General features: G+C 38.6%; 1 protein-coding gene across 1 annotated transcript; it reads left to right on the plus strand.

Moving 5' to 3' along the window:
• Positions 1–1,599: 1,599 nt before the first annotated feature.
• On the plus strand, positions 1,600–27,477 carry LOC134634285 (cadherin-10-like). Its single transcript, XM_063483411.1, has 12 exons — positions 1,600–1,835; positions 7,425–7,766; positions 14,079–14,373; positions 16,294–16,413; positions 17,520–17,687; positions 17,837–18,018; positions 18,640–18,893; positions 19,869–20,005; positions 20,105–20,226; positions 21,645–21,753; positions 22,504–22,755; positions 26,232–27,477. Exons 2-12 carry the CDS (start codon positions 7,557–7,559, stop codon positions 26,720–26,722), a joined length of 2,340 nt encoding a protein of 779 aa, XP_063339481.1. The 5' UTR covers positions 1,600–1,835; positions 7,425–7,556; the 3' UTR covers positions 26,723–27,477.

The following is a 27,477-nucleotide window of genomic DNA, read 5'->3' on the forward strand; positions in this document are numbered from 1 at the left end:
ACGTCCCAGGGGTGTAAATAGCAAATAAATTAATACTAATTCTATGCAGAGATGTACAAAATAGCCTCCATTTTTAGTAGCTTGTTAGCGCGCGCACACACACAAACACGCACACACACAAACACACACAAAACAGTGGCATGTACACACACAAACACACATGTATATCCTTCCTGCACACATATGCATATAAGTAAACATGACACACCTCGCCGCCTTCCAGTCATACATGAAAATAAAACACACAAGCTAACAGATTCAAACATGCTACAAATACAAACACACACCTACTTCTTAATCCCACAGCACCACGAACACAACGAGGAAGTGAATTACGATGTGTGAGGACTTGGCTTGGTATCACAGGGAGGCTACCACACTGCTCATTTGGATGTTAATTAGTTTGGCCTGTTTGCATTTTTATTTATCTGGTGCACAGAGTTTGAGCTGATAATCTATTCACACTGATATTGGGAGATAAAACTTCAGCTCAGATGAGGCTGGCCAGTAAAATTGCTGCTTTTCTTAAATTATTCATCAACAGGGCAGCTCTGAGTGGCATCCCATGCATTTCAAAGTCACTCCATCCCGCCATTTATCTGCTCAAGGTACATGTTGGGGATTGATATCGGCATCTATAATAAGGTATGGCTCCCTGTCCCTCTCTGTCTCACCCCTCAGCATCAAACACCTCCGTGACAAATTGGTCCCGTCTCTATTTCCTTCAGTTGAATTAAAATGCTATATCACCCTCAATAGCACATACTGTATGGAGATATATTGATATGCATCCAACACGGGGCATGTAATGAGAAGAGATGACAGAGCGCTTGGATTGCCGGTGCACCTGCCACATACTGCTGGCCAAGTCAGTGGGATGAGAGATGAAGATGAAGATGAACAGGGCACAAATGCAACCCCCCCCCCCAGCCTCCCTCGCTGCGTGGCTGATTTACAAGTTATGGCCTTTTTCTCCTTCATTCTGCCGTCATTGAAAGAAGATTAGATGGGGCCGATTGCTTTAGACATCAAACATCATACAGTCGATCCGTCGGAGCAGTCACTTCCAGTGCCGCCCCTTACGCACAGCTTTGTGGATGCATTCACAGTAGGAAAAGAGGAGGAAAAAAACTGTATGCCTTCCCAGAGTCCACCCTCTTCTTCAGCCTCTAACCTCCCCTGTTTCTCTATTCCACAGTCAACTGATGCTCACTGGGATGTAAGGGCAGTATTTTCTCCCTCACCCCTCCCCCACCCCCCACCCCTATGCTTTTTTGTTTCGTTTTTCTCTCTCCCTTTTTCTTTATCGCTAACTTGTGAATGGCAGCCAATCAGGGGAAGAGTCGCCTCAGCTTCAGCCTCGGTGACATCCACCGCCAGAAGTGATGCACGGCTAGAGAAAGAGAGAGGAGGGGATAGAGGGAGAGAGAGAGGGAGAGAGAGGAGGGGAGGGGGAGGAAAGAAGGGAAGGGAGGGAGAGAAAGAGAAAGAGAGACACAGACAGAGCAAGAAGAGATGATAGAAAGAAAGTGTAGAGGAGGAAAGGGGAGAGAAGCCAGAGAGCGGGGAGGAGAAATGGAGCGAGGGAGGGAAGAGAGAAAGAGCGAAGCATAGAGCGAGGGAGGGAAGTAAGCAGGAGACTCTCTCTCTTTTCCACGCACACACACTCACACACACTCCCATACACATTCGCACCAGCTGTGCTGTTGTCAGTCTTGGAATGTAAGCACTGCCGTGAGGAGTCAGAATCTCCACCGCTAAGCACTGCTAAGGAGTAGGAACACAGTACCGTGCACTCAGTGACACAGATGGATGCTAAGCTGTGAGAATCAAAGGTAAGGGCTTTTTCTGATTAATGTTTAAGGGTATATTTATATTTTGTCTGCTCTCAGACTCCAGGGGATGATCTGCTCCTTGCACTGTGACAAAGCCAGACAAATGCAGCAGTGTGGCTATCTCAGGAAAAGAAGTGTTGGAACTTCAAAGAGCTGGAAAACAGCTGAATTGAATTAGCTGTATTTTTTTTTTTTTTGGTATACCTTAAAATTTTTATTATTTTTTTTTAATTTTCTTAAATGTACAAGGAAGACTTGAAAATCAAGGAAACTTCACATAGTGATATCCAAGTAGATTCCAAATTTTTTGCCTTTTAAAAATGTAACTTAAGGATCATTTAGGGTGCTTTCTTTTTAAAAAAAAAAAATAAAAAGCTTTAGCTTCTTTAAAGTTCATTATTATTTTTTGACATTGTAAAATATTCAGCCCATGACACCTGTCACACAGAAGATAATATGTACCTGTAAGATACTATGACTATGTAAAATACCCAGTAGTCTGGTATTCAAACTTTGTCACTTATTCATAGTGTGATGTTCTCCATACTGTGCACCCATGGTAGCTTATATGCATGAGTATAGCCTATGCATACACCTAAGTGCACTTCTGCTGTATATATGACTCTATGTGTGTGTGTGTGGAGATGTATTTGTCTGTCTGCTGAAAGCCAGTGAGTGCGGCTCACACTTGTGATGTGCTGTGGGCAGATTTGATGGAGAGGCACTGTACCATTCATATCTCTAAAAATGCATGAAGGTGTTTATGATGGTGTTCGAGCACCGCAACAAGAGCAGCCAACAGTGTTACAGTGTACGTATATGTGCATATCCTCCACAGCACAAACTTAATCCAACCCTGACTCTCTTTTTCAGCCTTTTTAGCAGCAACAGCAGCAGCCTACTCCCTCTGTGTGCTGCCTCACACGCAGACGGCTTCACAGTCACCAAAGTGATATATGAGGGTTTAGTCGTGTGCGCCAGGTTGCCCATGTAACACCATTATTGTTTAGTGCAAATTAGCCACTAACACGGTCCCTGAATTATTGTCAGATATGGAGCGACCTTTCGGCATTAGAATGAAAAGAGGTGGAAATCCATTCTCCCACAGAGGCGAAGAGGCTCTCATGAGCATTTGCAAAGCTGGCTTTAAAGAATCAGACATGAATACATATTTGAAAAACACTACATATGTTCAAACAGAGAAGCAAGAGTGGGAAGTGAGTGCATTTTCACAACAAAACGGGAACTGTAATAAGCTCGCTTTGCGCCTCAATTAAATTCTAGTATTTGTAATTTCTTTCCGGTCTCTGTCTAAAACTACTTGGTCAGACTTTCATTCCTACCTTGTTAAAATGTATACACTCTCCTAGATGCATCTTAGCATAAACATTTTTTCTTCTTTTAATCTCTTTTTGTTACCTTTTCATTGTCAACGCACCCTTTTCAAGAAAGAACGCCCCTGCATCCACAACCCCCTTAGAGTAGCTTTTCAACAAGGAAGTGTGCACTGTATCACAAAATTGCTTTGAGGATTTCAAAACATGAGTAAAGCTTGCTGAGGTTTGCCAAAGACTGCAGCCGGCAGAGGCCGACTTGGGAAGGTCTAGGGCTCCACCAAGTGGAAGTTTGCGCAGGTGCAGCAGCTTGGTGCATCAACGCCCCTCATGCTAGATTTATACTCTGTCCGTGCTGCTCTGTCAATACCGGCAAGCAATCACTGGAGCCACTCAAACTGCCAATCACATAACACTAGTTTCTAGCACCAACCTCGCATATATGGTTAGCATTTGTCACCGCAAAAAATACAGCATTTGCTTGCTATAAATCATGCCCTTGGACAAACAGTGTAAGTACAAAAGATCACCAAGACTAATCATGACACCAGTTCGATGACCTTGCCGCCTTCCTGTGCCCTCTCTCCATCTTAGTCTTCTCTTTTTCCAATTACTCCACCTCTGCCTGTGTTTATTCATGGCACTTTTAAAATATATTCACGTGCAGAATTCCTTGATTGTGCAACATAAGACTAGAATTTAGATGGGGTCTAAAAGTCTGTGGTTTCAAAGTGGGTCGATATTTATGTAGGAGGTAGGAGGTTTTGTGTAGCTGAGTCTTTAGTATGTTGTCCTACCCTTATGTAACAATGCATCTATTCATGGATAATGTAAATGTATTGTGTTACTTTGGGGGATTATTTTCATTTGATAAATCAATGTCATCCAAAATGAATTTTTGGTTAAGTAGGGTGGTTTCCAACTCCTTTTTGTGTCTTATATCTTCACTAAACAGCTAAATCCCTTATATACTTATTAAAGCATGGCAAGTCTATTCACTGCAGAAATTTGCAGTAAATAGTAACCACAGTCATATTCAAGAGCCAAAGTTTGCAGCAATATTCTCCCATGTACGGAGGATTATCAGTTTATTATGCAGAGAACTCTTAAAGAGGTTTACTAGCCAGACCTCTGCTGCATATTGCATCTATAATTATTGTCTCACTAGCGTCAGAGAATAAAAGTGCAGGGTTAGCGTGCTCGGTTTGGGCTTCATGGGCAAGCCTGCATGTTCAATTTTGGGGGCATAAAATTTTACACAGACTAATGTGCAAGCCTGCGCTTTTCTAGGAAGCATATCCTGATGAACAGCTAGTTTATATCTGATCAAAGATATTCTTATTCAGCAAAACAAGAATGTATAATTTGCAGATTACAGAAACGGAGCAGAGCAGAGCAACTGCCAGACTGTGTCTTAGCCAAGATTAAGAATAACAACCCTAGACAACACTTAAAAGTAATTCTGTCCCTTCACATCTGTGTGCCTTAATGCCAAGCCATATAAGCTGCCTACAAGTTAATCTAATCATAAACAACTTTTTCTTAATAAACTCCACGATTTAATAGGTTGAATAAGCTGAGATAATTTAGTTTGCGTATATAGGATCTGGCGTACATTCAGCATGCTCACTCATCCTTTAATGGAGTGTTTGGAAGAATTCTGAAAAGAAACACTGGCCTAATGCTTAATAGGCACACCACATCAAAGATTAATATCCAGAATGCTATTAAAACTCAAGGACAGGCTGGGATGATAATTAGAAAATGCAATCACAAGCATCAGACTAGATTAATTGCAAGGCGGCGTTTCCTGATTTCGGCAATGCACGTGTCACACTAATGTCACATTATGAGCAAGAAACTAACATAAAAAATGTAGCACATCAGCAATTTACAACGATATCTACATTTCATCTTCATTATTACGGCAATACTTGGACAAAATTAAAGTCTCTGTACTTTCAGAACGCTGGATTTCATTCATATGTGCAGCCTGTTGTTCAACATCTTTATAGTTTCTTAAAAGCTTTGGGTCAGTTCTACCATGTCAATGAAATTTGTGTTAGAGTTATTACAGAGTTTTAATAGCTTTCTCCTCTACCTCATCCATATATCTTATACATTAAAAAAAACTTTGATCAGTTATTGAAGAATTACTGTTGACGTAACAGATTTAATTCATTTAAACTCCCCGAGTCACTGAGAATAAATACAATGTTTCAAATTAAGATCTATCAGCTACATGTTTTGATTTTCTATTCACAGTACTGCGTGTACTTAAATTTGCCATTTCGCTGTCATCATTAGAAACATAATACTAATTTGTTCCCTGACATTAATAGATCCTTTGTTCATGTGACTTACTTCACAGTCCTTTTTTAAATTCTCTGAACAAAAGCAGAGGCATCGACTCACATGGGCTTTTAAACAGCGTTCCCTGAGGTACACAGTGAGTGCTTGCTGGGGTAACTCTCGTACCTTAACCTTTATAAAGGGACCCTGCTAAATGGGTTCTTTTAGGAAGAGAGGTAAGATTTATTAGGATTAACTTACAAAAGACCATCAATTATGCATGGACACCCAAATTACCTATCAGGACCAGTCAGTGGGGACACAGCCTTTAGTGAAGTATTGGAAGAAGACTGCCAATAACACAATATACCTTTTCACAGGCACAAAGCCTGACAGACACCTGGAGATAATTTTGGTGGTTTGGGAAATTCTGTGTATGTCTATATGGATTTTCTCCTTTTGGAGTGCATCAAAACATCTTCAGGGAATAAAAATCTATGAAATTAGCCATCAGTAAAGGATGCAAAAATTAAGTAGAGCTAAAAATTGAGAGGAAGTGGGTAAGGGGGGTGAACTGGATGGAAGAGATGAAAAAGACAGACTTCCCTTTAGCAAGACGATCCATTTCTACATATGTTAGTGGAAGTCTGTTCTGTAGCTGTAAAATGTAACTGAACAACTGTGAAGCAGAACATTAAAAAAAAATCTACAGAGGATGTTGGGGTAATATATTTTGCTCATGTCAGAAGCATACTTCTCCCAGAGGTGCCTGTATTAAGCTGTTTAAACATGCTCACCGTCTTTGAAGCATCTCATCAGTGTTTGCATATCATCAGTAATGCAACTTATAATTAGTAAAGTGCACCACAGTCCTTTAAGATGCAGGGTGTGGAAGAGATATGTCTGATTGTGAATTCTACCATATTTACTAAACTTAAATTATCTGCATCTAAAAAAAAAATACAAATTTGCTCCGGCTGATTACAGGAAGATGATTTCTATGGAATGCCAGTGTTGGTAATAAAGGATGTGGAGTAGCCCATTGAAAAATTAATAGGACCTAGCAGAGTTTCCCTGCAGCGTAATCACTGGTGGCTTAGTGAAAAAGTGACTCAAGTCAAGACAACCACTGCTTGACCACTCGTACATCACTTGTGTTGTAGTCCCACCATTAAAGTTTATGTAGTTTTCTAAAGTACAAGCCACTTTTTTGGTTTGTTTGTTTGTTTGTTTGCTTTTCTGGCCATCACGATTGAATGACATCTTTCTAAATGCTTCTGGTCTCTGGGGAATGTTGCTGCGATGGAGACTTAAGAGTAAAAATGTAGTACATGAAGAACTGTTTCTAAGGAAAAAAAAGGAATGTCATTAAACCCTATCACATAATGAATATGTCAAAGTCAAAGATCATTTTGATACAAAACAAGAAGCAGGATTCATTAAACTGAATTTGATCTTGACATCCAATCCGTTGGTTATGCACTTAGATTACCGAAGTCATCTGGTGATACATTTATTATACAATGTCTTGAAATTCTTTATACTTCATGCCTTTCATTTATCATTTACTTAGAAGTTTGTCAAATCAGTTCCACCGTGTTAGCTTCATCTCTATTTTTATCATTAGATAAGTTCAATTTTACTAGAACAACATATACACTCTTTTATGATGACACTATATTAATTTATTCTTAAGCTTACGGCTCTTAGACAAGCCTCAACATTAAATCATGGCTTTGAAGCTTTTAAGGTGATTGAATAACTAGTGCAGCTCTTGGCCTCGTATAGCAAAATCTGAAGGAAATCTGAAGGAAAAGCCATTGTACACAGAGTACAATGGCTTTTTTGCAAAGCTGCTGTTTTCACAAGTGCACATGCTATTTGAGTGTTTTAATTGTATACTGTCAAAACGATAGATAGGTGTCATGGTCTTTTTCTTGAATACAGTTTCCTCTTTTCACAGGGATCTGAAGGAGATCAAAGAAAGGAATACAATGTCTGTTCTGATGACACCACCTTCCAGTGCTGATCCTCTCAGAAGCTTATCACCATAATTCGGAAGTCATTCAGGACATTTCCCAGCTGATTGGATACCATGATAACCAATCAAGTTCTGCTGCTCCTCATGCTCTCTATCCTGTGGCCCACTATTGCCCTTCCTTTTGCGCCTGGGAATATTGGGAATCTGTTTGGGATGCCAGAGAGTGATGGTAAGATTCTTCAGCGGTCCAAACGTGGATGGATGTGGAATCAATTCTTTCTGCTCGAGGAATATACAGGAAACGACCATCAATATGTCGGCAAGGTAAAATGTCCAAACACATTGTCTGTAGACTAATTATAGGAGTTTTAGCTTGTCGAAGTAGTGTTTGATGTAATTGGCTGAAGATGAATGGGCTGCCAGAAATCTGGCTGTTACAGGCACAGTTACTGGAGCTATCAGACAGAAAACAAGTGTACACAACCTCACTTTTTCCATGGTTCTCTTGATTACCCTGTGCAGTGAAAACATACTATTACAGCTAAAATAAAAGTACAGATTTTTATTTTTTATTTTTAATGTGGCAGACGGCATTTATTTAACAACAACATCCCATTTTAACATTAATACCAAAAACAACCATTTCTGGCTTTATAATAATTTCCGTGAGATCATAATCAGACAGAAAGTCAAAGCATATTGAAGCTGAAACAGCCTGTGGACCAGCCTTTTTCAACAATATGACCATTCCTACCTCCAAACTTGAGGAGGAAGGAATGGTCATATTGTTGAAATAGGCATGGATGTACAAGAACACAGTGATGGGTGATACATAATAGAAGAAAAACAGAAAAAATAAATAAATAGACAGTGGCACCTACTGCAGTCAAGCTATGGCACTTGTACATGCATTCACCATGAAACTAAGGAGCAATTCAAAACTCATATATGAGTTTATGCAGCCTGTAAATCACCAGCACATAGAACAGTGCAAATTTAATATCAATATCAGGTCAAGACCATAGCAAGTCCAAGCCAAACAAAAACATGAGACTCGGCTCCTGCAAGACATGCGCTCCTCTAAGAATCGCCCCAAAAAGTTTTGGGACAGCGCTACTCTTCTCCACCCACCTAGTTTAGACAGTTTCTTGTCAGCTCACCCGTGCTAGCACCATAAAGACAGGTGTGATGGGGAGCTTTGCAGTTATCAACTCAAGGGAGGGAAATGAGGTGACTGTCGACAGCCAATTTTCTAAGAGGAAGCTGGCTTTCATCACACACCTCATTCTCTGGAGTAAACAAGTGTCTTGTGCAAGGTTGAGTACGGGGGATATGACAACTTCTTTTGCTGAAACCATCATTCTGATGTGGTGAAGAGAAAGGAACAGTAAAAATAAAAAAAAAGAAGAGAGGGAGGAAGAAGAAAACATATCAATCAAGAAGGCCACTGAAATTCACCTTGTTGTATTATGTGATGAAGCAGCAGAGGAAATGCTACCTATAAATGGGGCCATCCAGTGATATGTCGGTGACTGGTGTGATGTGGCTTTTTCTCGACTCTTTGATGCTTTCTGGCACCCAACTTCTGTGGCATGACAGCAATCACATTCACCGGTTCCGCACTCCTCCTGTGTCCAATATCATTCACTATTAAACTGTCAGAAAAACATGAGCCTATAATAAATTACTGGAGGGGGAAAATAGGGCAAGCACACGCTGCCATTCTGCTTTACAGAGGAAGCTGATACAAATCGCTAATTCTATCAGTTTAACTACAGGGAAAAAAACTGTGATGGTAACAGAGACTGGTAAACAGACAAAGAATAAGTTAAGATGAAGGCACATAGCCTGAACCAAGTTTACGGAGAGTTTAAGTGTGAACAAGTTAAAATATCAATCAATTAGTTGTCTATGACTAAATTAATCAGTGCCCTACTTTCAACCCTACTTTAATCACTAATTTTTCTCATTTATCGAGCAAACATACCAAGCACCCTCTGGGCCCAAGTCAGTACAAGAAAGCAGGACCAATGCCAAAGATTATATAGAAAGATATACAAAAGACTGATACAGAAAACTGAGAGAGTAACTCTGACTGTTCAAAAGATGGATAGGAAAGAAAAACCCAAGAATGGCAAATAAATTAAGAAAAAAATATGAAAGATAGAAATAACTTAAGATCCTCTGACTGTCACAACAAACTGAATGAAAAACAAACAAGATCATATGGAAGCTAAATAACAGAAACAATGCCAAAGATGGAAAGGTCTATATGAAATATACTCTTAATATACGACCGTAACCAGAGACTGGCAATAAAAACTGAAAGGAAAACTGTAAGACTATACAAAAAATGGCCAAAAAAACTGACAAAGACAGACAGACAGACAGAAAGAAAGAGAGGCCTATGGAAGATTTAATGTAGGGCAAGAAACTGATATGAAAAAACGGAAAGACCATATAAAAGGCAATAGAAAAGACTGACAAGTAAAACTGATGGAGATAGCATGATAAAATAAAATAAAAAATGATAAGAATGAATGACGAACAAAAGAAAGAGCAATGTCAAAGAAAGAAAAATAATCAAAGATTTAACCTTAACACAAGACTGTAAAACAAAATACGAAAAGCAGAATAGAAAAAAATCACAAAAGACTGATGAGAAAGAAAGAATGAAAGAAAGAATTAGATATATAGATTATAACCTTACAAGACTAATACAAAAATGTGAGACCTTAAGAAAGAGACAGACAAAGACAGATAAACAGAAAAACAAAGATCAATCAAAAAAAGCCGGATCAATGTTAAAGGTAGAAGTAAAAAATAAAGACAAAGAAGGACTAGTGCGACAGACAGACAGGTATGAAGGGAAGAAAGAAAATGTAAAAAGCACTCCAGTACCCAGCACAAAGCCACCAAAGCCTCGATGGTCTTTCACATAAAGATCACTTAATGGCCTTTGTAGCACACTGTAGCAGAACTTGTTTATTTCACATTCAATCAAAGCTCTCCAATCAGCCCACACACACTCACTAACTCTCACTTGAGGTTGATTTCTTGGTGATGGCAATCAAATGTGATGTAAAGAACAGTCTCACACTTGTATGCCTCACTTCTCAACTGAAAAGGACGCAGTGCACGACTGCAAATGCACTATAATAAATGCAGACGATATTGCTTATCAGGACTTCAAAAGACACGCAGCTTTGAGGCTTACATAATGAATAGTGCAGTCGGATACCTCACAGGATGATGGAGACAAATAACTTCATTATTAAAGTCGTATTTTCAGCCAGATTCGGCAGCAGTTGTCAAATTGCTAAAAAGCATAGTGTATTTTATGTTTTTATATATTCTATGTAGCGCGAGTGTGTAGAATCCAAGTGTAAATCCACCAAATCTCATTTTAACTGACTTTCATGGGGGCATTAATGAGTGTGAGCACTCACTGTCTGCAGCTGTGGTGCCCTACTTCTTAAGCAGGGCTGTGAAGTGTGAAGGCTTGCAATGCTGAGCAATACAAGCGCAAACTTTGGATTGTGCAGCATATGAGTGGTGTGTCTGCAGTAAACGAAATCCTATTAAATACTCGGTACACTGCATTGTTTTTGTGCCTTGTAAACAAAATGTGCTGCCTAAATTAAAAATTTCAAGGTAGCTCACTTTGTGGTGTTAATATTTTGACAATAAGTATCCTTGGCTTTTTGCAAGGCCTTGCTTAACACTCCTCTGCATGAATTGTGTGTGTTACAAAAAACACAAAGCGCAACAGAGATAGTGTAAGCTGTACCTCTAACCAACATATTGTACATTATAGTACATGGCTCTAATAGTAAAGAATTCCTGCCTATGTCTTAAGAGACGGGGGGAGAGGAGGAAGAGTAATTATTCTGTAACCGTTCTACACTCTATTTTGCTATCTCCTCTTTGCAGCACCAAGCAATGCTTACCAGAGACCTGACAAGAATTGCCAATGATTTTGCTGCTTTACTGACAATTCCTCAGTGTTTGTGCAAGGCGATTTAACTCATCAAGGCTCTCTTCTGTGCTTCTGTTGTAAGGCCTTGAAAACGCTGTGTTTGTGCTGCAAGGCCTTGAAAGGAGAGCCACTAAATCTCTGCAAATATAGTGTGACAGTGCAAACATTAGATTTTGTAAGGGCTGTGTGAAAAACACTTTGTGCCACACTTTCTCAAGAGTATCAATGGAAGTTTTTCTTTTTTTATAGCTGTACTAGATTTACGCTACATGTTAGATACAAAGTCTAGCACACTTGAACATATGAAAACTCACTTCTGCCATATGTCAATAAAAACCTGTGTGCTTCAACAAAAAAAACACCCCACATGCCCCTCAAAAAAAAAAAAATCATAATTTTTTTTATCTCTCACTCTCTCTCTCTCTCTCTCTCTATATATATATATATATATATATATATATATATATATATATATATATATATATATAAATATATGATTAAAGTGCATTGCAGTACTGAGTGCAGTTTCTATGGGACATCCCAAAAGAAATAAAATCCTAAAATCCCATGTTCCTGGCTCATTGCCTTGCTGACACAGGAGAACAGAAACACTATTATTTTTAGATGCCGTGGTATCTTTTCCTAACATTGCTTACTTGTGCAGAATCCCTCCTTATTTGCAGTTCCACTAAGTCAGAAATCTATATGGCCATGGGGAGAAAATGTTTCTTTTACCCATGACTATGAAGGGAACGTTATGTAGACATCCAATAATTGGCACAAGTGCACGGGGAAAGGGCTTGGGTGGGGGTTCAATTTAGACTAAGGGAAATATGTAAAATACAGGGCTCTACAAAGACTGTAAATTCCTATTATCTTTGAGACAGCTTGGCTGCACAGGTTTAGGCTCCTTTGATGGCTCATTGTTTGTTGTTTTTGCTTCTCAGCTTTCTTTTAACTGGATTAACAAACAAGCCTGAAAAATATGGTAATAATCAGATTAAAAAAATGTGAGAATATCATGAAAAGATGGGAAAAAATGCAATTGCTGTGGTGTGACATGGTCTGAAATTGCGCTGGCCTAATTATCACAGTGTTAGCACACAAGAGTATGTGAGGAGTCACAGTTTTGAATATCAGTAATGAAATATGTTCTTCTTATGTCGCAGAGGATTCCAGTGATGCATAGTGAGCTAACCCTCCTATAATCTATATACTAATATATGAAAAATAATTTTTAATGATAAGGTGACTGTGGAAATATAGATTTTTTTTTTTTGAAGAGTGCAATTGCGCATAGCCCAGATACGAAGCCTATTTGAATGCAAAAATTCACACAAACAGTCTCCTGGCTGCTAAAATTACACTGTCATTCATAGTCAATAGCAGTAGCAGCTTTCACATCCATAACACATCTTAAATCCTTGGTTCACTGGCCTACGGCTCACATTCACCAACAATGAACAGACTGTCTCAGAACGCAAATATATGTGAAAATTCAAGCTGACTGATATTTCTCTTTAATAGCCTTTGGATAATAGAGTTCATCTGCTTGAAAATATTTCCCCACACAGTGCCAAATGCTGTGTCTACTGTTCATCTGAACTTGACAGCATCTTGTTTTCACATGCATCCTTATTTATTCTTTTTAATTCTACCTGAGAATAGCTACCACTCTGGTAATACATTTCTGATTTCCATCCGGAGTTGTACTGTTGACATTATTCTTCCAACTGCAGGAAAAAATAATTAGTTTCTTCACAGCATGCAGACATTAATATTAATAAGTTACTGACGTACATTCTGTGTCCCTAACTACTTGTCATTTAAAATGTGAACCCATGAGATAGTGCTCTAAATATATCTGCTGACAGATCCAGTACAGTAATGAGCTTGAATCAAGTGTCTGTCACAGTATGCCACCATTACTCGTCTGTGACACTTAGGAGATGCTTCAAGGTGATGGATAGGTCAGAGGTGACTAATTTTAGCAATTGTTGCTGTGGGTCAGGTTCTCATCATTTTTCAAAGGCACAATCTGGAAGAAAAATCCACGACTAATTTGATTTGGAGTAATGGAGTGTGTCACACTTGATGCTCTTGGTGCCAAGGCACCGTTTTCAAAGGCTGAAACAGATTCCTTGGTGGGTTTACACAATTATTTCACAAAGGAACAAAAGTCAAAATTGGCAAAAGAGGAAAAACTGGCCAACTTGAGAAAGACGAGGGCAATACAAAAAAAATCATTTCCCTCCTACCAGTAGTGCATGTAATGATTTTTTTTCTTGTTTAAAGTTAAAGAAAATCTAATTCGGGAGAAATGTAGAAGCAAAGTTCTCTAGATCGTTTCCAAAGGCTTCAAAAACTAACAACAGCAACCACATTTGACGTTAGCAATTGAGAAGCACTGTTGTTATTGTATGGAGAAGTGTTCAAAAGTAATAGAATTAAATTTTAAATAGCTTTGTAGTTTATAGCCATTGGTTACACAAAATCAATGCGTCTTACTGAAAGCTGAAGCTTTCTTGTCAGCCTGAAGTCCATGACGGAAGACTGTGCAATTCCTCCAATTACACACCCATACAACATAACACAATTTGTACAGGTCTGTCTTAAGATTCTTTTCAATTTTTAATATGGATCTCTCTGATTTTCAGCTGCACTCTAACATGGACAAGGGCGATGGCAACGTGAAGTACATCCTGACTGGAGATGGGGCAGGCACCTTGTTCCTGATTGATGAGAAGTCTGGGGATATTCACGCCACAAAGAGGCTGGACAGAGAAGAAAAAGCCATGTACACTCTTCACGCAAAGGTTCTGGACAGAAACACCAATGCAGAGCTGGAGCCTGACACTGAATTTAATATCAAAATTCATGACATCAATGACAATGCGCCTAAGTTTGCAAAGGAAATCTACTTTGCCAGTGTGCCTGAAATGTCTGAAGTGGGTAAGTTATGGTTCGTTTAATTTTAACACTGATTAATCGACAAAATTAAATCAATAACTGTTAATTGGCTGGATAGCTGCAATATAAAACTGGCCATTTGTGCTCTGAAAAATTGCATCCCCACTGGACTAAACAATTAACTAAAGATCATATTTAGCTTCTAAATCTATAAGGAAAACCATTAGTCCACATTTATTTATCTGAGAATTGATGCCATTATAATGTTAATAGAATATGGCAAAACAATTTTCAGGGAATGCAGAAAAAGCAAGCAGCTATTCATCAGTCAGCTGGTTTGGTTTAATGTGACGCTGTGTTCACTTTTTTCACAGTTATTTGCTGTTTTGCGATTGTTATTCGCACGGTCAGGCTCATTGGGCATTCATAACAAGTAATGCCATTTGCCATTTTTAATAGGCGGTAGAAATATTAAAAGTTTAGATTGTCACAGTCTTTCCAATTAAGGATTTGCTTCATTGCACTCCACTTCATTCCATTCAAGTAATATAAATAAGCCAGTTGGCATGAATATAAACAAAGCTTACGAAAGTAATGCATGCAACTTGAAATCAATCCTCAATTATGCAACCACAAATTAATACACGGAAACAATCAAGGGTAAATCAAAACCCAATTGCCTATATGACAAAAAATTATATTCCATTTGGAATTCATAATGCATTTTTCTTAGACGTCCTAGCTTCAAAGCCTGGCAAAGGATGGGTCAGTGTCACCGCTACCCATCTCTGGACTAATAAACTTCCTTATATGTTCAGTCTGAACACACTGGTTAGCCAAGTCACCCAGCTATAAAAAAAACCAGCAGCCTCCTTTTATACTATCAGTGCTGGGACTAAGTGGGACAGATGTTTGAGGGTTCATTAGTATGCACGGAGACCGTTAGACCCAAACAGGACACGGCAGAGGTCTCCTGAATGCCAAGGACAGTATTTGCAATGTAGCACTACTGAAACGCTTGAGTATTATGCAGGACTTAATATGGAAGTGATTTCAGTGACAGCGTATCTGAGAGGAACTGAGTTCTTTCGAAGCTTAAGTATGGATTCATTTGAACTTTTTTTTAGACACATCTTTAGGGTCCCCAGTGTATGTGTCCTGGTGGTAATTAGTAATTGCAAACACTCTTTCAGTCGCATAAAATATAAATAAATAAAAATCATTTAGTTGAGTGGTAATTGTACCTAGACGAGCATAAAAGCATGTCAGTTGTACCTTTATCTCTCCACACTTTGGGCTGTTAACAGAAAGGGGGGGAAACCTTTTCCATTTTTGGGGGATTATTATTATTATTATAGTTTCAGCTTTTCACAAAATATTTTATGACAGTAATTGGTGTGCAAAATGGCTACAGGCTGGTGTGTCATTAGTCAAAACTGCATGGCATGAATTGAAAAACTAAATGTGTATGTTATTACTACATCTTTTCATACCAGGTTTGATTTATGAGACAGAGAGAGTATTCTTTCCTTAAGGCTTGACAAACCATAATTTTTTAGTCTCACTGATATTTAAATTAGACCCATTACCTGGGTTTAATCAAAGTAATAATTTTGACTGTGGGTCCAGATGAGATCTAATCACAGTCTGAAAGTGTAGGTTATCAATTTTGATTCACTGTTTAGTCACTCGCCTATCTCGGCACGCTTGCTTTTTTGGAGCAAATTGATTTTGTTCAGAGGCCCGGTCGTTGAATAAATACGAACAATATCAGGGCACTGATGGCGTTAATAATGGTCACTTTGAGCAACTGGCTTTCTGGAAATGAGTGTCAGATTTGCAGAAAACTTTCTCTATACAAATGGAACTAAATTTCAAAAGCTGACTTACTTGATCATGTCTTGTTTTAATAAGCGCAGTAACAGAATCAATTAAAATTGACTTTCGATGTTTGTTTCGCAGGTACATCTGTTGCCACTGTAACTGCCACTGATGCTGATGATCAAACATATGGGAACAGTGCCAAGCTTGTGTATAGCATTCTGCAGGGACAGCCCTACTTCTCTGTGGATTCTGAAAACGGTAAGCCAAACGCAGCAGGATCTCTTAGAAGCAGCTTCTAATGTGTTGCAATGTGTGTGAGAATTAAATAGGAAGAAAGGGGATTCATCTGATTCTCAGGGTTATTAATCCAAATATGTGCAAGATTTATTTTTTCCACTAATTTCAGCTGACATTTCCAATTGTGTTGGTTGTGTTTGGCTGAAAAAAGTGTTCATGTTTTAAGTTTCCTGTCAGGAAGGTAAGAGTTTAATATTTACAAGAAGACTGCGGTACTTGTAGCCATGCAATCTTTCATCTTGCATATATCATGGAAGAAACCAAACATTTTGTCTGTGAGTCATAAAATATTAAAAAGACAAACCCTTTCAAATCCATTAGTCCCATTATTTACGTACAGCATTTCTAAAATTGGATATAAGTAATGCCTGACATTTTGGGAAGTGGGCTGATAGGCTGTCGTACCAAACAGAGCTAGATGGGATGATCAATGTCAATTTCATCTCTAAGCATTCACTCAGTGTCAGATGGAAACAGAGATTGATGCAACCAAGCCCTGTTAAAGCAACAAACAACTGCACACTGTCTTATTTACAGAGTGATTACCTCATAATTTAAGAAAAAAATGATTTGAATAAGTCAGATCACAATAACTGGGCGCTGACCCTGAAAGTCATTGTTCTCAACAATGTTACAGAGGTTATCACAGAATTTAGTTCTAGTCATTTAAAAGATTTGAAGGTTAAAAGTAAAACCAAACTAAAATTACATTTATTAAGGACTTTAAACAAAATGCTTATGTTGTGTAATCATAAAAAAAAGAAAGAAAAAACAGAGAAAAGTACTGCATCGTGCATCTGGTATACAAATGTAGCACTTCTGACACTAAAAAAACATTGCCAAGAAACATAATCCGGGCAGCAATTAGATTTCCCTTGAAAACTTAATTGGCAAACTAAATCAGAGGCATATAAATGTAATTTTCTAGCAGACATGGTTGCGACAGAGACAGAATTGATAATAATCTCATCGCATTTACAGTAAGAGAGGAAATAATTTCTCAAAATAAAATGTATCTTTAAAACAGCAAAAGTGGTGACTAACTTTTTCTTTTTTCTTATTTCCAGGCACGATAAAGACAGCTCTTCCTGGTATGGACAGAGAAGTCAAGGAAAACTACCAGGTTGTGATCCAGGCTAAAGACATGGCTGGGCAGATGGGAGGGCTTTCAGGAACCACTACAGTCAGCATCACTCTCTCTGATGTAAACGACAGTCCGCCTCGCTTTGCGAATCGTAAGAGGCCTTCCTCCTTTGTACTTTATTGTTTTGAAAAGCATTTTAAGACAAGAGTTTTGCGCATGAATCTATGTACAATAAAAATGATCATGGATTAATGAAGCAAGCACGCAACCAAAAATTTTCCCATTTACTGTCATGTTTAGATTCCTTCCGTGTGACTGCTGTCGAGTCCACAGTGATTGGAGCCGCTATTGGGCGAATTAAGGCTGATGATCCAGATGTGGGCCGTAATGCTGAGATGGAGTACACCATAGTTGGCGGTCATGACATTTTTAATATTATCACTGACCAAATCACACAGGAGGGAGTCATCATAATTAAAAAGGTACCTCAATTCTATTTCATCTTCTGTTTCTCTCTATTTCTTATAATATTTTATATGTGTCTTACACAGTCACTGTTCAAGTAACCAGCTAATGTCATAGCTGTAAAATCAGGCAGAAAATGTAGTTACATTATTTCACATTTTGTAATTGGTTTGAATATTCCGGATTTGGGAAAAAGTTTGAAATAAAGCCCAAAAGTATGGTTTTGATTTTAAGTTGACATTAAATATGTAAAATATCTCACATCCAACTAAAATAAAGATCATTTAACTTCAAACGGTAAGTCACGACAGCATAGTTTCAGATTAGATATTAGTTAGCAGTTTTGATGTAAGAAAAATATGACAGCCTATTTTTGAACTGAAATGTAAAATCACCCTAAGGTAGTAAAATGAATAATATAAAAACTCTTGTGCTAGAAATTCTCTCAAAAGATCCCCAGATTAGTATTCCTTATTTGGATTTGTAACCTAGAATTTGGAATATGATTAAGATAAAGGCAGACAAATGAAAAGCAATAAATTGCACATCAAAATCCTGGAGGCAGACAGTTTTTTTCCCCCCTTTCTTTTTAAATGGAAACGTCTACAGCTTGACTTCTGATGTGCTTTCATCTCTAGCCACTGGATTATGAAACTAAGAGGGACTACGAGTTCAGAGTGGAGGTGAAAAATACCTACTTGGATGCAAGGTTCATCCATGGTTTGCAATTCAAAGACTACGCCACGGTCAAGGTAACGGTAGAGGATGTGGACGAGCCCCCAATTTTCACCAGGAACCCTTACATCATCGAGGTGCACGAGGACACGGCTGCTGGCAGCTTCGTTGGTGTGGTATCAGCCAGGGACCCAGATGCTGACAACAAGCCAGTCAAGTATGCTACAGGGCTCAGAAGTGCTGAGGCCTTACACTGTGCCAGACTCTGAGTAAAATGCCAAATAGCTTTCCTAGCCTATAACAACAAATTCCCTTTCATCTGGAATTAGGTACTCGCAATTTTGTAAACTTGCAAAACAATCAATGGCCTGTTAAGCAAAGATTTCCTAACCAGCCAATTGGGTGTAATGCTTTATTGTAGTAATTTGATTGTTTCAAAACTCATTGTCCCAGCTTTAATTATACCAGAATAAAATCAATGCAAAAACAAGCAACACATGGACGAAATACAAAGTCTCCTCTTATCAGTTTTATAGAGCGAGGATTAAAATGTGCCCACTTAGTTAAATCTAATCCATCAGCCAAGCCATGTGTCAGTGTAGAAGGGGGGGGGGGATATTATTCATGGGTCCCTCCTGGTGATTTCCCAGTGGAAGATGGCGGCAGCATTGTGAAGTGAATACAGACTGTTTATTTCCCGGAATTATGTAAGCCCTCTGTGGCACTGCACAAAGTCAAAGTGAAAGAGCCTAATTTGCTGTATCGATTCACACAGCTCAGCGCTGCCGTTCCACACATATGGCGCCTGCCCATCTCTGACACAGAGATATGCTGCTCTTGGCCAATGCCACATGGCGTATTGTGTTGCATATTCCAGTTTCACTTGTGTATGAAAGGTGACTATGACAAATGAGCAGGCTCACAGAAAGATGTATCATATTTAGATAATGCCTGGAAAGCAGTTTCTTTTGAAGGAATTAATGCACTTTGTAAAACACAATTTTAAGTAGATAAGGACGTTAGTGTGTTTTTTCTCACAAAGACAGCCCCTTGCAAGCAGAATGACTTTTAACTGGTCATTTTACAACAACAATAACACTAATCTGTTGTAGAGTTAAGATGATTTGGTCTGTTTGGAGATTTGTGAGCACTTCTATCTCACTGGTATGAATAATTACGTTATTTCTTGCAGATACTCCATTGATCGACACACAGATCTGGAGAGGCTGTTCAACATTGATTCTGTGAATGGGACCATCACAACACTGAAAGCACTGGACCGAGAAACATCCAAATGGCACAACATTTCTGTGGTGGCTACAGAAATAAGTAATTGTTGTTTTTGATATCTAATTTATAATAATAATAATAATAATAATTTTTCACCTGTGCTGTAAATAACTGTAATTATTTATGTAATCATTTTAGATAATCCACGTCAGACAACTCGAGTGCCAGTGTTCATCAAGGTGTTGGATGTCAATGACAACGCCCCCGAGTTTGCCATGTCCTACGACACATTTGTCTGTGAGAATGTCAAGGCAGGACAGGTATCAGTGGTTTCCGTCATTATCATGGTTTCATGAGCAAAATAAGGATATATATAAATGGCACTGAAGCACAGGGTCAAATTCGTCAGCTGTATATATTGCATAAGTATTCACGCAACAGAAAATACTTAGATGCGACTGTGGTCCCAGACACAATTTTCATGACACAATTACATTAAAATCTTTTGCACAGCTGTTAATATAGTAAGAGGCATATTAATGTATATTCATTGTTCATGTGATGTAAAGCAAAGAATGCAGAGCATACAGAATAAACATAGTCTAACATAGAACATCATGTAAAATGTCATTTCTGACTATCAAAGTGGCACCATGGTGGTTATCAAAGGGATATCTAATTCTACAATACACACAGGCCACTTCATTAGGGACACGCTGCTTGTATTGGCTTGGGATCCTGTTGGAACCCTGCTTTAAATGGTAAATGGTAAATGGCCTGTATTTATATAGCGCTTTACTAGTCCCTAAGGACCCCAAAGCGCTTTACATATCCAGTCATCCACCCATTCACACACACATTCACACACTGGTGATGGCACGCTACGTTGTAGCCACAGTCACCCTGGGGCGCACTGACAGAGGCGAGGCTGCCGGACACTGGCGCCACCGGCTTTAGAACTACTTTATTTATTTGGAATAGTGTATTATCCTGCTGACGCACCTGTCAGGGAAATTTAATGCTGTTTACATCAAATTCTGACCCTGGTATCCAAATTTTGCAGCAGAAATCAAGACTCATCAGACCAGGCAACGTTTTTCCAATATTCTAATTGTCTAAATTTAGTTGAGACCATGCAAAATGTAGCCTCAGTTTCCTAATCGTAACTGATGCAAGTGGTGCCTGGTATAGTTTTCTGCTGCTGTACATTCAGAGATGCTCTTCTGCATACCTTGGTTTGGTTTGAGTTACTGCTGCCTTCCTATCAGCTCAAAGCAGTCCGGCCATTCTCCTCCGACCTCTGGTATGAACAAGGTATTTTCTCCCAAAGAACTGCAGCTCACTGGATAGTTTCCCTTTTTTAGAAAATACTATGTGAACTCTAGGTTATACAGGAAAATTCCAGTAGATCAACAGCTTCTGAAATACTCAGACGAGGCCACGTATCACCAACAACCATGCCATGTTGAAATTCACTTAAATCACCTTTCTTCTCTATTCTGATACTGAACTTCAGTAGGTCGTCTTGACCATGTCTAAATTGTTTGAGTTGTTGCCATGTGAATGGACCAATTCTCATCCACACTACTTCATAATTCATATTTGTGTTTCATTAAATATCCCAAATCCTGAAACTGACAAATGTCTTAAAAGTTATTCCAGTGTTTTACAATATTAATTGCATATATTCATATGCTTTCTATTGCGTTGCCCTAACCTTTTGTTCTGTTTTTTACAGTTGATTCAGACAATAAGTGCTGTTGATACAGATGAACCTCTCGTGGGACACAAGTTTGTGTTTAGTATAAGTCCCACCAATCCCAATTTTACCATTGATGACAGGGAAGGTAAAATATTCTTCTCTTTTTTCATCATTTTTACTCTTAGAAATATTCACAAATACATCCTCATTTATATTAACAATGATTCAAAATCAAAAGCCTTGTGCGATTACAGGGTTTTTTTCTGATGTTGTAATTTTTGTACTCTTTCTTGAAGAGCTCTAGTTGATTGCCAATTATCTTTCACTGCACAATAAACACAGTGGAAATGCCAACCTTCACAGTCAGCTATATTGGACTGCACTGTGTTACAAACAGATTTTAATTTTCTCTGCCCTACAATAGAAAATATTTGCTTTTCAAGAAAGTGGAAATGCTCATGAAGCTTTTCAAACAAGATATGCAATGGTTGTTCAGTAGCCATGCAGTAACAGGTCAGAAAACTTTACATGTTTTTTTCAGTTTTCTCCATTTAGTCTAAGACTTTAAATAATGGCATGTATACTATAAGATAATGTGACATAACAGACTCATTACAAGGACAAATATTTACAATTTCAACAAACAAACATAACTTGATACTTGGACCATGTTACTGTGCCATTGAATGAAGACGTCTATAATTACCTAATAAGCTGTAATTTGCTCTTATATAATAAAAGCCTTTAAACAAAACGAAAGAGGTCATGTTGGTTTTATTTACTAGTGAAACCTCTCATTAAATGGTCCTTTTATTATTTACAGAAATTAAAAGAAAGCTATTCTTTCATGTAAGAAACCTATCTCGTCATTGACATGGTCTGAATGTTTCCACAGATAACACTGCCAATATCCTGACACGGAGGGGAGGTTTCAGCCGCCGTGAGATGAGCATGTACCTCTTGCCTGTAGTGATCTCTGACAACGACTACCCCATTCAGAGCAGCACCAGCACACTGATCGTGCGCGTGTGTGCTTGTGACAGCCGTGGAAACATGCAGTCGTGTAACCCTGAGGTCTTGCCCTTCTCAGATGGTCTCACAACTGGAGCTCTAGTGGCCATACTGCTCTGTGTCATCATTCTTCTCAGTAAGTCCACTCTTGAGTTCAATTCAGCTTTATTTATATAGCGCCAAATCACAACAGCAGTCGCCTAAAGGTGCCTATGAAATCTGTTTTTTGGGGTTTTGGGTTTTTTTTCTCTCTCTGCTTTTTGTGAGTCTAATGAAAGAAGTAAAAAGTCTTGACAAAAAATAATAAAAAATAAACAAACTTCCTTTTAGGGTAACTAGCCAGGCCTGCTTTATTGTGGTAGTGACCAGTTTGGTCACTGACAATGGAAGGCTCGTTCATGGGATCATGAAAACTTTAACTTCTTATTCTTGTAATGTTTGCTTCTTCATTTAGGCACAACAGTATTCAGTACAAATAATAGCAACTCGGTTCTGATATTCAATTCAAGTCAGTGAAAAAAATTATAAATCATTCAAAATAAAAACAGCTGCAGCTCCATCTCTATTACTGTATTTCAACAAATACAGTAACAGACCCTTTGTTACTCTCCTGCTATCTGCAGTTGCTTTTTCAGGTTCAAGACATCGCCGCTGTGTAAATTGATTATTATTATTAGAAGTAGTATTAGTATTATTATTAGTTTCAAGCCAAAGTACAAACAGAAGTAATTTTACAAGTGAGGGCAGTTGGACAACTCTGTAAAATAGGGGTGTAACACATCTAGTTACAAATGAGCAAAAATCAAACAGTGGAAAAGAATGTAGAAAACCAGAATGTTTTTTAAGTATCCACTTGATGGAAAAAGACTGAGGGTAAAGGTGTATCTACAAGGCAAGACATTACCATGCTTTAAGTGTAATATAGGGGTGAGATGTGAGCAACAAAAGAAGTAAGGAGACTTTAAAGTTCAGGACTACTGCTGAGAAAACAATATGATATTATATTTAAAGCAAAGAAGATCCAGGTAAAACCTGCTGGGAGTAAAAGATTTTCTGGTGGAAACCCAGAACACCACAGCATCATCAGGTTAGCAAAAGAACATCGGTTGCCATGGAAGAATTCTTAGTTTATGAGACGTGGCAACAAAGAAACTGGATTTAAGAAACATTGTTACAAGTAAAGCACTTATTGAAATGAACAGAATTCTGGCTGATCCTAGTTTTATTCATTGTTTTTTGGGAGAGGTCTGTGAAGATTTTTTATTCATTTGTTTTTTAAATCGAGGCTTACCTGTCTTTGAAGGTCACATCAAACCCATTGGTACACATGTTTAGTTATCTGTCTACTCCCTATCCAACCTCATTACCATTGCTACCATGGTTATGTTGAGAACTTGCTGTTCTTTTGGCATATTAGCAGTTAGCATAGCTCCAAAATGCAAAATTATCACCCCAGGCAGGCCTTACACGTGTCATGCTGCAGGCAATTTTGGCTGAAAAAGTCAATAACATGGACCAGAGTGACTTGTTTGCTCAAGTACATGCTGTTAAGTGGCCGCATGGAGTCGAAAAACCGAATCTCTCTTCTATCACAAGGTCTGCCATTATAAACAGGGAATTGATTAAAAGGTTGGACTCCCAAATTATTTTCCTGAAAAGATGCCACTCTATCTAGGGACTCCACTTTGACTGGCAGCAGCTTAGCATCTTAATATGTTAAAACAATGATTAAATCCTGCATTAAAGAATAGCTTATTTAAGTATTTTATAGTCAAACATTACAGATTGTATTAACAATAACAGAGTGAAGTGCCTCAGTCTACTTCATATGAGCTGGCTGATGACAATAAAAAGCTTGCAAAACCATAGTGAAGATGGCTCATACAAAAATGGTTTAAAATAAAAACCTGCCTTTGCAATGCCAGTGACCATGTTCCACACGAACAAATATGGCCAGTACAAGGATGCCACACATCAGCACTTAAACCAGGTGGTTACAGTTGTCATGGAAACTTGGTTATGTCTTAAACTAGTGTTACTAAATGAGATGCAAACGCTAACACCAAAAATACCCACTGCAATGTTCTCCTTAAGGAGAATTGAGGGTACAAAGTAACTTATTGAGAAAACAAGGAGTTATGCAATTTTAGACATTTGAACAGACTATTAAATTTGGTATGGATAACAACTATTATCAAGGACACTGAGAAAATCTTTAAAATATCTTAAATTACATAACTGGTAGCCAAGTGCAACACAGGGTCTTTCTGGATTCCTTTTAAAATGTGAACAATCAAACATAATTACTTTTGTCTCAAAAAGGAGTACAATGGTGCTTCTAGGCACCCTTCATTAAGACATAAAACCACTTAACTAAACAGTCTGTATTTCTCTGGGAGGTAAGGTTGTATGCTCCTTCCTAAAGTAATAAAGCATTTCTTTCAGCCGTCCTTGTGATCCGCATTCAGGGAACAGCAGTAGCAGTTCTACCGAGGAAAATGTTAAAAAAACATGTAGGAGTATTTTTTTTAAGTGCATGTCCAATAAGTAATGGGTTTCAACCATCACTGAACCTTACCTCCTCTGTCAGCATAATACTTGATAGAAGCACTTAAGGCTTAGGATTCCTTGCAAACTGCTGAGGGCAAAATAAAAGACAAGTACAGATCTGTCCTCATGAATGTGTATGTGTTTACTCCTCTGTCCCTAACCTTTTTCATGAGATGAATTTGACCCTCTTCCTCCTTCCTTCTGTCAAAATATTGCTTTGGAGTTTGGTGTGTTCCTCGAGTGACTAAATTTCTAATACAAGCCACCAGATTTTCTTCTGTCTGTCTGCTTTAATTCCAAATTTTAAATTCTGTCAGGTGGTGGGCAGACCGCATTGCACAAATTTAGTGTGCTGAAGGTTAAACTCTGCACTCTCCTCTTGAGCAAAATATCATGACATCTGCTCATTATCCAACGCTTTTCGCGCTTGAAGCTCCCTGACAGACTGTCTCATTCACCTCTGCTTGACTCCAAAAGACAGGCACTGAGCTGGAACAGTTCGTCATAGCTGGTCCATATCTTGCTGCATCTCCTTAAAAAATGACACTGGTCAATCACAAATGTTGCTAAAGAACACTACTCAACAATATAGCCTGAAGGCATTAAAATTAACGTCCAGGTGGGATGCAAGTAGAAAACTATGCTACCTGTGTTATCTTATTTTCTGATGAATAGCAGGTTAATTTAAAATAATAAATTCCTTCCAAGACTGCCACTCACTGAAAACATTCTCACTCTGCAATCTCATATTCTCTTTTACTACTGGGGAGAAAAAAAGATGAGGATGCATGTTAGAGAATGAAAAAGGGTCCTCTAACCATCGTGCATTTTGTACAGTGAATGTAACATTCAAGGGGGAAAGAAATAAAAAGCTTTTTCACTGAATCTTTAATAATAGGAGGTGAATGCCTGAGGCAGTGTTGAGGATTTGTCACTGGTAGCAAATGTGTTTCCCCTATGTGCCTTTGCTCTCCTGTGCTCTTTAATGCATGACACATGTTCGGAGGCAGACATCTTATGCTGTGCTTTCTCTCTCTGCATTTCCCGCTGATTCTTGTGTAGTGATTGTGGTGCTGTTTGCTGCCCTGAGGAGACAGAGGAAGAAGGAGCCTCTGATCATCTCCAAAGAGGATGTCAGAGACAACGTTGTCAGCTACAACGATGAAGGGGGTGGAGAGGAGGACACTCAGGCCTTTGATATTGGCACGCTGCGCAACCCAGAGGTGATGGATGCTAACAAGCTACGCAGGGACATCATACCCGAAATGCTGTTTCCCTTTCGGAGGACATCACCTATAAAGGATAACACGGATGTCAGGGACTTCATTAATGGGAGGCTTCAGGAGAATGATTCAGATCCAACAGCACCCCCTTATGACTCCCTGGCCACGTATGCTTATGAGGGCACTGGGTCACTGGCAGAATCCCTCAGTTCCCTGGAGTCCGCTGCCACTGAGGGGGACCAGGAATATGATTACCTCAGCAACTGGGGACCACAATTCAAAAAGCTGGCAGAGATGTACATAGGGAAGAGCCCTGACAGAGAAACTTAGACAAAGATAGTCTCTCTTTTCCAAGTTCATGCTTCTCTGTCTGTTTATCTAGCTATCTGGCTAGGCAGCTATTTGTCTAGTCAGTTAGCTAGCCAGCTAGTTGACTGTCTGTCTGCCTATCAAGCTATCTATCCGTTTGTCTAGTTTGCTAGCTAGCTTGCTAGTTAACTAGTTGTCTATTTGATTCTCATAAATGTGTGTGCAGGCACAAAAATAAACACACACACACACAGACACACACACACATACACACTTAAACAAAAATCACTGCTATCCACATGTGGATGCTAAAATGAAAATTAAGACTTGAACTGTGCAGAATTTTCTCTTAATGGAGATACAGTATAAATCTCAAAGTTTTACTGTTTTTGGTCATAATCAGTAAAGATGCCTTTGAATTTTAGGATTTTTTGTGAACAATGATGTGGACAATGTGTTTTGTAATTGACATGAGCGATAGTAGTATTGTATACTATCAATGTTTAATGGTACCGGACTGGGTTTGGGTGGGATAGGGATGGAGTCTAATGGCTTTTCGAGTCAGCTCCATTAAATACTGTACATGTACAAAGTGTTTTTAACGATGGACATCCTATATACTATTTGCTATATCTGTTTGACAAGCAATGTTCATGTGAATGGTTGGTGCAGTTTATTTGTCAAACTGTGAATTCATTTCATCATATAGGTGTAACATGTAATGGAAAGTGTATGTTGTAGAAAACTGTCATACACTGAATTCATGCTGTTTGAAT

The sequence above is a fragment of the Pelmatolapia mariae genome, linkage group LG9, assembly GCF_036321145.2.
Source record: "Pelmatolapia mariae isolate MD_Pm_ZW linkage group LG9, Pm_UMD_F_2, whole genome shotgun sequence".
Classification (NCBI taxonomy): domain Eukaryota; kingdom Metazoa; phylum Chordata; class Actinopteri; order Cichliformes; family Cichlidae; genus Pelmatolapia; species Pelmatolapia mariae.